Source organism: Macrobrachium rosenbergii, chromosome 5, assembly GCF_040412425.1.
Source record: "Macrobrachium rosenbergii isolate ZJJX-2024 chromosome 5, ASM4041242v1, whole genome shotgun sequence".
NCBI lineage: Eukaryota > Metazoa > Arthropoda > Malacostraca > Decapoda > Palaemonidae > Macrobrachium > Macrobrachium rosenbergii.
In genome coordinates, this window is record NC_089745.1 from 66,178,719 (window position 1) to 66,192,656 (window position 13,938).

The 13,938-nt window shown below is 36.3% G+C and overlaps 1 protein-coding gene across 2 annotated transcripts in view; it reads left to right on the forward strand.

The window, feature by feature from the left end:
• The first annotated feature begins 2,494 nt into the window (after positions 1-2,494).
• LOC136838864 (alpha-L-fucosidase-like) overlaps positions 2,495-13,938 on the forward strand; it is a 31,047-nt gene continuing 19,603 nt past the window's right edge. The window contains exons 1-4 of one of the 2 annotated variants that reach the window (XM_067104526.1): positions 2,495-2,619; positions 10,180-10,335; positions 10,644-10,892; positions 13,597-13,760. In XM_067104526.1, the coding sequence (XP_066960627.1) occupies positions 2,583-2,619; positions 10,180-10,335; positions 10,644-10,892; positions 13,597-13,760 (606 nt within the window). In that variant the 5' untranslated portion in view covers positions 2,495-2,582. Of the gene's footprint in view, positions 2,620-5,663; positions 6,752-10,179; positions 10,336-10,643; positions 10,893-13,596; positions 13,761-13,938 lie in introns of those variants that run through there. The other variant, XM_067104525.1, reaches the window with a different exon arrangement.

Below are 13,938 nucleotides of genomic sequence, written 5' to 3' on the forward strand. Positions count from 1 at the left end.
AAATACTTCCTAGTACAGATTTATCATTTTCCAAGTTTCTGTAGTGCATTTAGAGTTGCAGGATCACTTGGTTTTGGGCCCCGTTTTTTGGGTCATCAAGGCTTTTACTTGGATCATGTCTCTAGCAGCCATTCGGAATCACTCTCAAGAAATTTAAACGTAAAAGTAGTTGAATAACAATTTCAATGTCTTTTGTGATGTTTACACTTATCTATCATCTTCAGTATACCTTTGTGCAATCTTTCTTGTCTTCTAATTTAATCACGTTTACAACCTTAGTAAAACCAGTTCAGAAGAGGACTGACTAGTTAAAAATATATGCCACCCTTTGTGACAAGAAGCAGGTCAATGAAATGATGACAGTTACTATTCGCAACATCCTTCCTTTAAAAAGTCTCTCATAGACGTTGCTGCATCGGTCTCTGCAGATACACCTTGATAGGCCCTAAGAAGCTTTAGAGGACCACAAAGACCAAAATCTACTCTCAATAAATGACACAGACTTCATGAAGGGCTACCAGGCATCTGACTTATGGGTGCTATCCTTCAGCCTCAGGCCATCCATAGGACTGATATTTGAAAGTTCATTTCTCAGATTTGATAACCAAAATCGCTGATAGAGCAAATGAATAAGTCAGCACACCAGTCATTAAAATTTGAAAGTAGTGCTCTTATAACCAGATTGTGCTAATCATGCTAGAAAAATCAACAACAGCATTTCATCTCAGGAATCAAGGTGATCTCCGAGGTCTTCTTCGGGCCCCTCCTGCCCAAAGGTTTGCCAGGCTGTTTTCCATTTGTACATTTCTTGCGTCAACTTTGTTGCAAAGCAATTCGACCGGAAGTTACCCAACAATTACGTGCCATTTGTAAGCGAGCAGCTTTACGGTAAGAGACCAAGGTGCATCCTCCAGATGTCTACAAGTCTGCCTTTTCCCCTATCAGTCTTTTGAGGTCTGTACTGAATAGGGTAATTGCCTAAAACTATAATGGCATGCAGATCTTGTATTTATGGTGACAGACTTCCCCAGGGACCTTCTTCTATAGCCTATCGTTCTTCAAACTCTTCCTAAACAGGTTTGCTTATCATTCCTTATTGTATAAATCGTAAAATTAGTAACAATCCAGAAAATCAATTATGAGCTATCGTACAGAGAAGGTTTGGCTTGAGTATATTTCAACAACTTTGAGTAGAAGTGGCCTTTTTACACTAAATTTGGACTCCAGAAATTAAAGAAACTGACTGAAAGCAAGCACGTATGCGCTATCACATCTTCTCTTCCACACATACACACACACACACACACGCGCGTCATACATACGTACACACTACTGTGTTATGAATGTGTGTGTGTGTGTTGTTCACAGGAACATCCTTAATCTGCAATCTGCTTGATAAGACCTTTATTCACAGAGGAACCGTGGACAAGTGAGGAATGAATAGCACAATTTTTAGGAAGGGCTCACATGTACGCAAGTCAACATATATACCTAAGAGACCGTTTAGTTATTTGCACAAAACTTACAGCTAGCAAACTAAACTAGCTAACGCAAATATCTGTAGTTAATGGAAACGATAATATGGAAGCAGATTATTTATTTTTATTTACGAGCGGTTTTTTTTTTTACAGTCATCAGTATTACGCCGGGTAGGTATTCAGCGTCATATCTATTTTCGCAAACTTTGATCATTCATTTTATACATTCTCAGCAGCAAAACTTTGAAAACTATTTTTTTTACGCTGGAAGCAGCAAGACCTGCGGAGAAAAACAAAAAGAAATAAGGAGGAGACAAAAGGAATACTTTCAAGTGCTTATAATCTAATGTGAGTAGGTCTGTCAGTCAGAAGAAAGATGAAACCATTGTCCGAGAAAATTTCTCAGCTTGAACACTCACGAAAGCTCCACCCTTTATAGTGCACATTACGCATCGGCGTTGAAGGTGAAAAAGCTCTGCGGCTGCAAAGAAAACAAGTAAAAAATGCGCCAGAAACTTCGGTAATCGAAGTTTTCTGTTCAGCGTATAATCAAGGCCACCGAAAATAGATCTATCTTTCGGTGGTTTCGGTATAATGCTTGTATGAGCCCGGCCCATAAAACTTTACCCACGGCCCGGTGGTGGACTGTCCTACAGCGTTGCCAGACGCACAATCATGGCTAACTTTAACCTTAAATAAAATATAAACTACTGAGACTACAGGGCTGCAATTTGGTATGTTTGATGATTGGAGGGTGGATGATCAGCATACCAATTTGCAGCCCCCTAGCCTCAGCAGCTTTCAAGATCTGAGGGCGGAGAGAGTAAGTGGGGACGGACAGAGAAAGCCATCTCAATAGTTTTCTTTTACAGAAAACTAAAAATCAATAAAACCTGAACGTCGTAAGAAACCCATATTATCAAAACATCCAAAAGCAGACAAATGGTGTACGGTATCAGAGAGATCATGGAAGTTAAGTGGAAGGAAGTCCGGGATAATAGGAAGGGCTTCGACCCCAAGGGGATGGGGAACAGGGGACGGAGGGTGATGTGAAGGGGCGTTTCTTCGGTGCTGTGACGCGGTTTTGTCAGTCCATCCTTTAACATGCTGTGGGTCGCACAACTCGTTCTGCTATTATCGGGTTAGTTCACGAAATGTAACAGTTTATTTCTCTATTTCCAGTCCCTGAATTTACTGTGGCAGCGCAAGCTTTTGTGCATGATTTCTAGTTTCGTCCATTCTCAGTTCAGATGAAAACGTGATATGGACAGTTGTGTGTGAAACAAGGCCCGCGGAAAACTTCTCAAGACATGGAGTTTTAGTTAAGCTCAAGTACAACGAAGGAGGCTGTGGATACGTGTGTGTCTATTAGCGAGTTCAAGCACAAATGAACAGAGTGACGTCATTACAATTTTCATTTATTATTTTGTAGTGTTGTGTCCACGACATATTAAAAAGAAATAAGGATATAGCTTAAACAGCCACTGATTTTACACCGCTTGGTAACGATGGGAAGTACATTGTTTAGCGCTTGGGTCAAACAGAAGTTCTGCTGTACTGGTGATCAGATAAAGAAGAATGCTGAGGATATTAGTGTTGTTCTGAACTCAACCATTCCAGTAAGGGAAATTGTCATTCCCCGCATCATCTCGGCTATCAGTAATAAAGCGAGGTAGTTTAGGCAGAGATATATGTGACAGGCAATCGAATACCTAATCGAGCCTAAGGAAACCACAGGAAGAAAGGAAAGGAAAAGAAAAGGCTTAACTCAGAAGGAGTAGCTCTGCAAGAGCAGTGAGCAATTAGTGTACAAAGAAAGTTATTAATTTTGCTTTCAGTCAGCTTTAGTTCAAATTTTCATGCATCTACTTCTCATATTATTAATTATCATAGCTTCATTAGAAGCAATCTTTTGATTTTGTAGTTCCGAAAACATAATCATTTACCTAAGCATGTTTCCTTATATTTTCCAAAAGAGAGAGAGAGAGAGAGAGAGAGAGAGAGAGAGAGAGAGAGAGAGAGAGAGAGAAATTTCTAGCCGCTAATATTTGGTAGATTAGATTCGTTACTGCAAAGATTTAAGCAAAACCATGTACTGAACCGTGAACAAAACTGGCGTTTTACACGAAACTTAGACACAGCTCGATACAAGTAACGTCACCTAGATGTGGAAGACCAGTTTCGTAATATTCCCTTTCCCATACCCCTAAAAGACAGTCATAATGCGCAAATGTGGTAGGTAAAGTCATAACTAATATATACCAGAGAGAGATAAGTGTCAAAGTATCAGGGCGGTTAGGGGTGCCTTATTTTGTGGATTCTAAGAGAAGCATCATGTACGGTAATACACGAGGAACATTTCCATTACTGTACTAGACTACGAAAGAAATTTGCTAATCTACAATCTACTTATGTAACCAGTGTGCACTTCTTAATTACACACACACACACACACACACACACACACACACACACACATATATATATATACACATACATATATATATATATATATATATATATATATATATATATATATATATATATATATATATATATATATATATATATATATATATATATATATTATATATATATATATATATATATATAAACTGGATATATCTATATATATATATAAATATATATATATTTCCAGGATAATATATATATATCTATATATACGTGCATTAGTACAATTGAGCAACAGGACTGTTTCAAACTGGATGGTGTTGGTGGAATATTTTTCAAAAATATTACAAGCTTTCCAGGACAAAAGTCCTCATTCATATATATAATATATCCTTACAATACGGATATATATGAGCATGATATACTATTTCTCCTGGAAAGCTATATATATATATTTGAATAAATATCTCCATATATATATATATATAGTTTAATAGGTCCTATATATTATATATATATATATATATATATATATATATATATATATATATATATATATATATATATATATATATATATATATATATATATATATATATATATATATATATATATATATATATATATATATATTTATATGAATGTCTTTTACTGTAATACTACAGTATAATATGAAGATAAAAAGGCCATAAAACACTATTTGAACATTTGCAACCATATATTTCAGGCATTTCCTTCTGTGCCCCTGTTCACTGGTAAAATATTTTACCAGTGAACAGGGGCACAGAGGAAGTGCCAGAAATATATGGCTGCAACGTTCAAATAGTGTTTTATGGGCCTTTTTATATTTATATATATATATATATATATATATATATATATATATATATATATATATATATATATATATATATATATATATATATATATATGTAGGTATACAATATATTTCACATACGCTCATTAAATGGCCAACGGCGTGGAGTTTGAAGTCTCACACACTGTGTACATATTGCAGAAACTCACAGAAGAAACTAAGTGTGGAGTCAGGAATTTCAGAATGTGCTTGGGTATGGCACTGAGGAGAGGGCTGGGGCAGGATGAAAGTACAAACGTATTACCCCTAATGATTTGGTAAAAATAAGTATATATGGCAGAAGTTCTGCTAATTAAGTAGATTTGATCCTGAAATATGAAAGAGTAAAAGATTAAGTTTCTGTAAGAATTTGTAATTGTGGCCGGCTCCGATTAGAGACAGAGAATGAGTGGGTGTGCTTGGTAATTTCAATACAGAGAAAGGTGACAGGGAGAGGTGTAGTTGGTAGGCGTGCTGGGTAATTTAAAGGCAAGGAAGGTGAGAGAGAGAGAGAGAGAGAGAGAGAGAGAGAGAGAGAGAGAGAGAGAGGTGGTGTAGTTGGTAAGCTTGGTGTGCCGGAATGAAGGGAATGAGAGTGACAGTTACGAAACTTTTATTTCTATACTCCCATGGACAAATTTAATTTGGATTATGTCTGCATCAAATCATACAGTAGATATAATTATAATTCAAATTTGGAAATTTAGAAATGATCAGGGTTTTTTATCACAATTAACTGTCACAACTATCCCAGTTGCCCAAGTAAATCCTACTTTTTATGGGTTGCTATGATTCTTCTATGCGAACAACTAAACATTTTTTACATTTTTGTACACCAGTTTTTAATTTGATCAAGGTACTTAATTACTAACCTTAAATTACAACCTTTTATTTATTTATCTTTGTAATGGCTCTAGACAAAATGAAAGTTGGCAGTTATTCAATCTCATGTAATTTTTCTGGATTTTGGAAACCAAATTGATAACAGTAACTGACCAAACCTGAGGTGTATGGCAGGAAAGGCTATTCATGCACTTTCTACCACCGTCACGGATGTAGTTTAAAGCAACTATTCACAGTGTGTAGTCATGGCATTTCTTTTACATTTTACTGGAATTTTCTTGCATCAAAACATGGCCAAGACAAAGAATATAATGGATTACCATCACAAGGTACGGTGAGATGAGGACTTGAAGGGACATTTGTGGATGTCATTGCAGTTATTGTTTCACTCACACATTACTCATATCCATTAATCTGTCTTTCACTCTCAATGCATTTTTCAAAATGAGGTTGCTCACACTACCTTTGCTTAAACAATTGTGCATACATTTTGTTTCATTTCAAACTGCGGACTGACAGTCCCCATCTCAGTTGAAAGCTGCACATGATCACAGGATATACTCAAGCTTGGGCATATCGTTCTCACAATCTCATCTTTATGTACGTGGGCAAGCAGCATCCGCCTATGTAAAAGGGAACTTATGTCCATCATCTGTCTGGCAACAGTTGCTGGCAAGTATAGTGTCAATATCTTTTCAAAAGCTATCAAAGACATCTCTTCCCTTCATATATGCTGTCACATGGAACCTGACAAGAAACCTCTCGTTCAATTGTATAAGGTGAACTGTTTTGTCGGCCTCCTCTTCTATTTGCAACATTCACGACTTGTGAAGCTTGGCGAGTTAAGCTACCCTGAACACCGATGCTGTATTTTCATCCGACTTGGACTCCTATGTAAAGAACAATTTCAACCAACAAAACGCCAGAGGCTGATGCCACCTTTCCCTGTCTACGATCATAAGGGCCATCCAGGCTGGCCTTTCAATTTAATGTGACTGCAAAAAAATACTACGCATCTAGCGTGATGCTTTGCTCCAAGGACGAATATGTCTCCAGCACAAAGTCATTGTAGTAGGGTTGCATTAGCACACCCCTGTTTGTCCAGCTGAGGCAATGAAGCAACAGGAAGGCTATCATGGACAGCAAGCTCTCTGCAGAAAAAGTAAGAGACTTGTCTCATTTCTAATGTTCTTGCCTGATCCCATGATTGGAATACTATACATTTGCACTGGTATTTTTTGTCTGTTGCCAGAACTCACACTTAAGCTCTTCTTAGTTGTAAATCATTGTCCTTAAGCATGTATTTAAAATGGTACACTGTATTTAGTTTCATTCACAATAGCTACTTCAATAGCTTGGCCATAATCTAGTCTTGCAAGTGAAAATGTTGAAAATAGCTGGTAAAATCACTGAACTTGATCAAATGCTCTGCAAATGTATTAATCTGTACCTATTGTGGCTTGACCTAAAAAGGACATCTAAAGGCCTCAACCATGAGTTATTTGCATAAAATACAGCTATTCCAGTCTTGGTGGGACTAGAAACAGGTGGTTCATGACCATGAAGATCCCCAATTTTGAAGTTATTAAACGTTTTTGCCAGAAGAGAAATAAAATACTACCAGATTTACAAACACAGAAGACTAATGGAAGGCACTAACCTTGACTGTGATACACAGTCCATTGTCTATCAGTATTATGGATTCAGATGTACAATAGATACAACAAAAGATTTACTGTAGGGAAGTATCAAATAACTCTTATTTTGTAGGCATTACATCAATTACTGCTTGCAAAGAAAACAAACTTAAGTATACAGGAGAGCAACTAGGTTCAGAAATAAAAATTATCATCCACTTAGCCCAGTCATTCAGCTTGTACTATCCTCCAATTTATACTCTACCAGGGAAGGTAGCTAAATGCCTTAGCTTGCCTATGCTGGCAGGTCTTGTCAATTCAGATGCAGCTATTTAGCTACATGTGGCTCTAACCAATAAAATTTAGGAAATTAAACTGATTATAATATGAGCCATAATTAGCTGGTGCTAAACCCCATGCCAAGTTTCACAGCAGTAATGGTGGCAGCATGTCTGACTAAATTTTGACATTCACTCATTAATTTTCCATACACACAATGGTTATTCTCCATTTTCTTCAAGTTTCCTCAGGCATAGTTGCCTAACAATAGCTAACAAAAAGAGGGGTCTCCACCCCTTTCTGTCTCTGCTGGTTGCCAGGGTATCAAATTGTACTGGCTGCAAATATGAACAAATGAGACTGATAATCAGTATTGCATAGTTTTCTGCATGTATTCTAAATTTCCAAATTTGAATTCTGCATCATAAAAAATGTGTGATCTGGCAAAGATTACACTAATTGAACCAATTTGTGCAACAGTATAAATTACAAGTTTCATTATAGTCATGACTCTCATAGTGAAAACAATGGCCATTTTGAATGTTCAATAAATTGCTTGTGTTATTGATGAAAGTGAAACATATGTTAGAATATGTGGACATGAGTGTGACTGGTTTGGTGTAAGAGTTTTCCTGTAACAAGATGACACAATGCTTTTATGGCTGTTTAACATTTAAGTTTATTTGATGGAATGAAGTGAGGGCAGAGAAACAATATCTGTACACTATATTCAGAACTGCTGGATAAAACAGACTGTGAAAGGAGTGTGGAGAGGTTGTTGTATAAGGGTGATAAAACTGATTGAAAAGGTGAAGATAAGCTGTGGAGACTTGCAAGAGTTAGTGTCAGTTATGAGAAAATTAAAAGTATGCAAGAATAAAGCTATGAGTACAAACTGAACCAGGAAATGAAGTAAAAGATGGAAGAACACAATAGGATGATTTCCAGTGGTGTTAATGAGTAAATATAGGTATGATGATAAGAGAAGAGGTTGATAAGAGAAGAGGTGAGTTAGAGAATAGGTGAACAGAAAAAGCAGCAGTTTCTCTACAAAAGATAAGGAAGAATAAGAATAATTTTGCTGCAAAGGGTTGTGACAAGGGATTACCAAGGCATATCTTTATGGAAATAACACATAGACATTGAAAAAACCTATTAAGCTAATCTGTCTGCATGGTGTAAGTGAAATAGCCTAAAGCAGAATGAAAGAGCAAGAAACACAGAAAAACGATGTAGTAACAAAATGGTTAGCATGGGTGATATTTTTTTAAGTGGTCTGGCCATGTGGAGAGAACACGGAATGGCAAGTTGGTGAAAAGTGTGCATAATTTTGAAGCACTCAAAGGAAGAAAGAGATAGAGACCACGAAAGTGCTTGCTAGATGAAAAGAAAAGATACTAGACCAGAAGGGCATTGATAGCCCAAAGCTTACTAGTGTGAAAGATATGACTAAGTGACTGTGTATGTAGGTGGTGTTATGGAGCCTCCTGTGAAGATAAGAAGCAGATCATGTTGAATAATTTTTCAGCATTGGGGGTTCATCCTAACTTATTCACTCCCATAAGGTGAATATATATATATATATATATATATATATATATATATATATATATATATATATATATATATATATATATATATATATATATATATATACACACACACATACATACATACATACAGGCAGTCCCCGGTTTACGATGGGTGAGGTTTACGACGTTCCGAGGTTACAACGCTTTTCACATATATTCATCAGAAATTATTTCCCGGTTTACGAAGCATGTTCCAGGGTTACGACGCATCGTACGCCGATCCGATGGAAGAAATATGGCTCCAAAATGGCAAAATAATAAAAATTTGGAGTTTTTTTAATGAAAAACTCAATAAAAATGCAGTTACATCATTTCCAATACACCCAGAGCATTAAAAGTAAGGTTTTCTTAGGATTTTTTGATGATTTTCAGTTTACAACAATTTTCGTCTTACAACACGGCATAAGAACGGAACCTGTCGTAAACCGGGGACTGCCTGTATATGTATGTATGTATGTGTATATATATATATATATATATATATATATATATATATATATATATATATATATATATATATATATATATATATATATATATATACACATACATACAGGCAGTCCCCGGTTTACGATGGGTGCAGTTTACTGACATTCCAAGGTTACAACGCTTTTCACACATATTCATCCGAAATTATTTCCCAGTTTACGACACATGTTCCAGGGTTACAACGCATCATACGCCGATCCAATGGAAGAAATATGATTCCAAAACGGCAGCATAATCAAAATTTGGAGGTTTTTTTATGAAAAACTCAATAAAAATGCAGTTACATCACTTCCAATAAACCCAGAGCATTAAAAGTAAGGCTTTCTTAGGATTTTTGACGATTTTCGGTTTACGACAATTTTCGTCTTACAACACGGGCGTAAGAACGGAACCCGTCGAAACCAGGGACTGTATGTATATGTATGTATGTATATATATATATATATATATATATATATATATATATATATATATATATATATATATATATACATACATATATATATATATGTTTATATATATTAGGGAGAGATTGGAAATAAATTATTGACTTCATTAAACTGATTCAATAGCTATTTTCCTCCTTTGTACAGCTGCAGTCCATGCAGGCTACACACCAGACTGGGCGTCCTTAGATACAAGACCTCTGCCTCCATGGTACGACAGTGTGAAAATTGGAATCTTCATTCACTGGGGAGTATTTTCCGTTCCTTCTTTTGGGAGTGAATGGTTTTGGGACCACTGGCAAGGTAACATCTACCTTTTTTGCTTTTGTGATTTTAGGTGTTAGCACATGAAAATGAAATTCAATTGTATTTTAAATGAGGAAAACTCAAGACTAACTTAGGAAAGCAAAGTTTTACTGTTAAATGCATAGTTATATATGTATATAATCCAGTCACCTAAAGTATGATTTCAGGATTTTATTAAGTTTTGTTATCTATTTTAGATTATAGCTCTTCATTTGAGTGTCAGAAAATGTGAATGTCGATATTCTACCATAATGACACACAGAAGCGCTCCATAAACATGGTTCTAACATTTACTGATATTTCAGGATCTCATTCAGAAAAGTATGTTGAATTTATGGAGAAGAATTACCGCCCAGGGTTCACCTATGCTGACTTCGCGCCCCAATTTACATGCGAGTTCTATAATCCAGAACAGTGGGTGGAGGTCTTCAATGCATCAGGTGCTCGCTACATAGTGCTCACTAGTAAACATCATGAGGGGTACACCAACTGGCCATCAAAATACTCATGGAACTGGAATAGCATGGATGTTGGTCCACAAAGGGATTTAGTAGGTTTGTTGACTTAACTTGGTTTATGAAAGTTTGGTCTGATGACCTGGTGCTGGCTGAGTAGGTTTGTATCTCCATGTTTTTGCTATGTTATATAAGCTGACCATTCAGTAGCCCCATGTGATAAGGATTCAAAAGCATTATTTTAATTACTTATGTAACAGCATATTGATTAATTTTTACATGAAAAATGAACTAATTGATGACATCCATTTGCCATACAGTGTGCAAATTAAGTTGAAAAACACAACATTCAATGCACTTTCATTTCTGATTAACCAATGTACTATGCCACCCAGAATAGGTAAAATCTGATATGCCTGCTAGCTTCTGTCATTCTGGGATCTTCTAGTCTTTTTCTCAGTTCCTTGACATGATTTTTGAATATCAGTGCTACTTAAATAACAACCCTTGGGAAGCAATACTCTAACATTTGTCCTTTCGTACACTAAGATTAACTACACTACGCAAAACCTTGATTTTCATTTAATAAGGAAGTCATGAGCAAAGCATAAATGGAGTTGTGTATCCCAAAGGATTTTTTCAGATTTTGGAGAAATTGTAGCATGACTAACATAGCAAACTGCTATTCTTATTGCTGGCTGCTTGCATATTTCTTCATGGCACCAGCAGTGACCCCATCACTGATAAAACAGTGATGGAGTCATTGTCTTATGCTATTATAAAGACAACCAATCTGTGGTTCACTGCAGTAAATACATCGAAGACAACAGTTCTAAAGACTGAAACATTTGCTCACTAAAGTGAGAAATAGGACATGAATGTCACTTTCAAGAAAATGCATATCAATAACAACCTGCCAAAAACAATACTTTATAAAATATACAGCATACTTTATTCCTCTGTTATGAACATGGACCAGCTTCTGATCCTGACCTGATAACAGGTCCAAATTTCACTGGTAGCCAGAATGTAAAGAATGTACCTGTACATGCTAACATGACTGGTAAAACTGTGAAGTTCTAAAGTTTCGCCACCTTTGCTACCAAAACCTGGATAACTCACCAGGGTTGGCAGCAAATCAAAACACTACCTAGCACCTCAGACATGGATTTACCTGTCACTAGTTTCCTGTTGGCATGCCCGCTCAGTTTTCTGTCCTCATGCCAGGTCATAAGAGGGCAATTTCTGAGAATAAATCAGTCTCACTTCAGACTCCTGTGTACCTCTTTCCTTTACACTAATGACTTCTCAGAGTGGCCAGTAGACCTGCATGGCTCTCGTCCTAGTGATTAATGGACTCAAGACAGCCTTGCCATATCACTAAGATCGACTATAAACAGTGCTCATTTTTCTGTTTCACTCTTTCTCAAGAGGTCTAGGTCATCCTACGCTACCTGGTAGACCTAGCATAGTATTCATAAAAAAAAGCAAGCAATTAACAAACTCAATATGGCCATGCTTATCACTACAAAAAATTACTAATGGACTCAATACAGTACTCAAGTTCTGGCTTTGTTCTTTCCCTAAGGAGCCTGAAGTCTTCCCCCACTAGCCCAGGAGACCCAGCATGGAATTTGCACAAAACCCCCTGGTAATTAATACACTATACCAAATACTGCCATGCTCTACCACTAATGAAGCCATTAACGGACCAATTATGGTGTTCCAGTCTTGGCTTCATCTCCCTATGGATAAGACAAAATGTCGTAGTAAAATCTATAAAGGGAAAAAACACGGGATGTCTGCGGATGAATAACTAAACAAGAATGCCTTTACTGTATTCTCAACAACAGAACCACCTGTTGGGTTCTAAAGGAAAAACATACAGTTCCATCTGTGCAATTTACAAGTCCAACAAAAAAGGTAGACTACATACTAGAGTTTGACCCGATGAAGGACTACTTCCAAGTCCAAACAACAGCAATCACACCACCCTTTGGGACGTACCCTTCAACGTCTCTGTTCTGTGGCCTCCGAAATTCAGGGGTCCATAGCCAAAGACTGATGGAAATCATTTTCAGTAGCCTCCCCTTCTGTGTATGCTGTGTCAACATCATCTTCATTTTCTCTAGGAACCAAGATCGTTACCATAAGGCAGTCAGGGTCATCATTTCCCTATTCTGTACTCTGAAATAATGTCTTGTTAGTCTGTCCTGACAAATGTGCCATTGGGGCCTCTACCGTCAGGTAAGAGTGTAAATTAAAACCCAGTGGCTGCTTCTTGACAACAACGAATAAAACGTTTTCAACTTATCTGTTGCCTGTCTGGACATGCCTTCAGTTACAATGCTATGCTGGTGATACAAACAACAATGACGAGATAAAATCTGTTGAAATCTGTGAATGAAAGCACATTACACTTGTGTTATTGTATCAATGCTCCCTTGCTTTGTTAGCACGTACTTAACAGCTGCGTGTGTTAATATGCCGAATTCTTGATTTCATACACGCGAAAAATCCTAACATTTTACAGAATTCTCTATTTTTTCTATTTATAATGAGGGTTTTAAAATTTTCATCATATAATAAGACGATCTTAAAAACTACTCCTCCCATGCTAATTATATGTGTATGAATGAAGTTGTTAGTACTTGATATTTATTGCAAGGTTCCTATATTGATAAAAATGTACACAAAATAAGATTTGTTCTACTCTGTTCTGTGGAGAGAGAGAGAGAGAGAGAGAGAGAGAGAGAGAGAGAGAGAGAGAGAGAGAATTTTAATGTACCTTTTTCCTTGGTAGGAGACCTGGCTAAGGCAGTGAGAAATAAGGCACCTCATATCCATTTTGGACTCTACCATTCTCTATATGAATGGTTCCATCCTCTGTATTTGCAAGACAAGCGCAACAGTTTTCAAACCAATGACTTTGTCACCAGGAAAACTATTCCAGAATTGATAGAATTGGTAAGTTAATTTTGTCATTGTTGTTTAAGAGAAAAAAATGTCTTCATTAATAATAATAATAATAATAATAATAATAATAATAATAATAATAATAATAATAATAATAATAATAATAATAATAATAATAATGGAGAAGCAAATCCACAGTTATGCATTTAAAGATGAAGCAAAATAGATA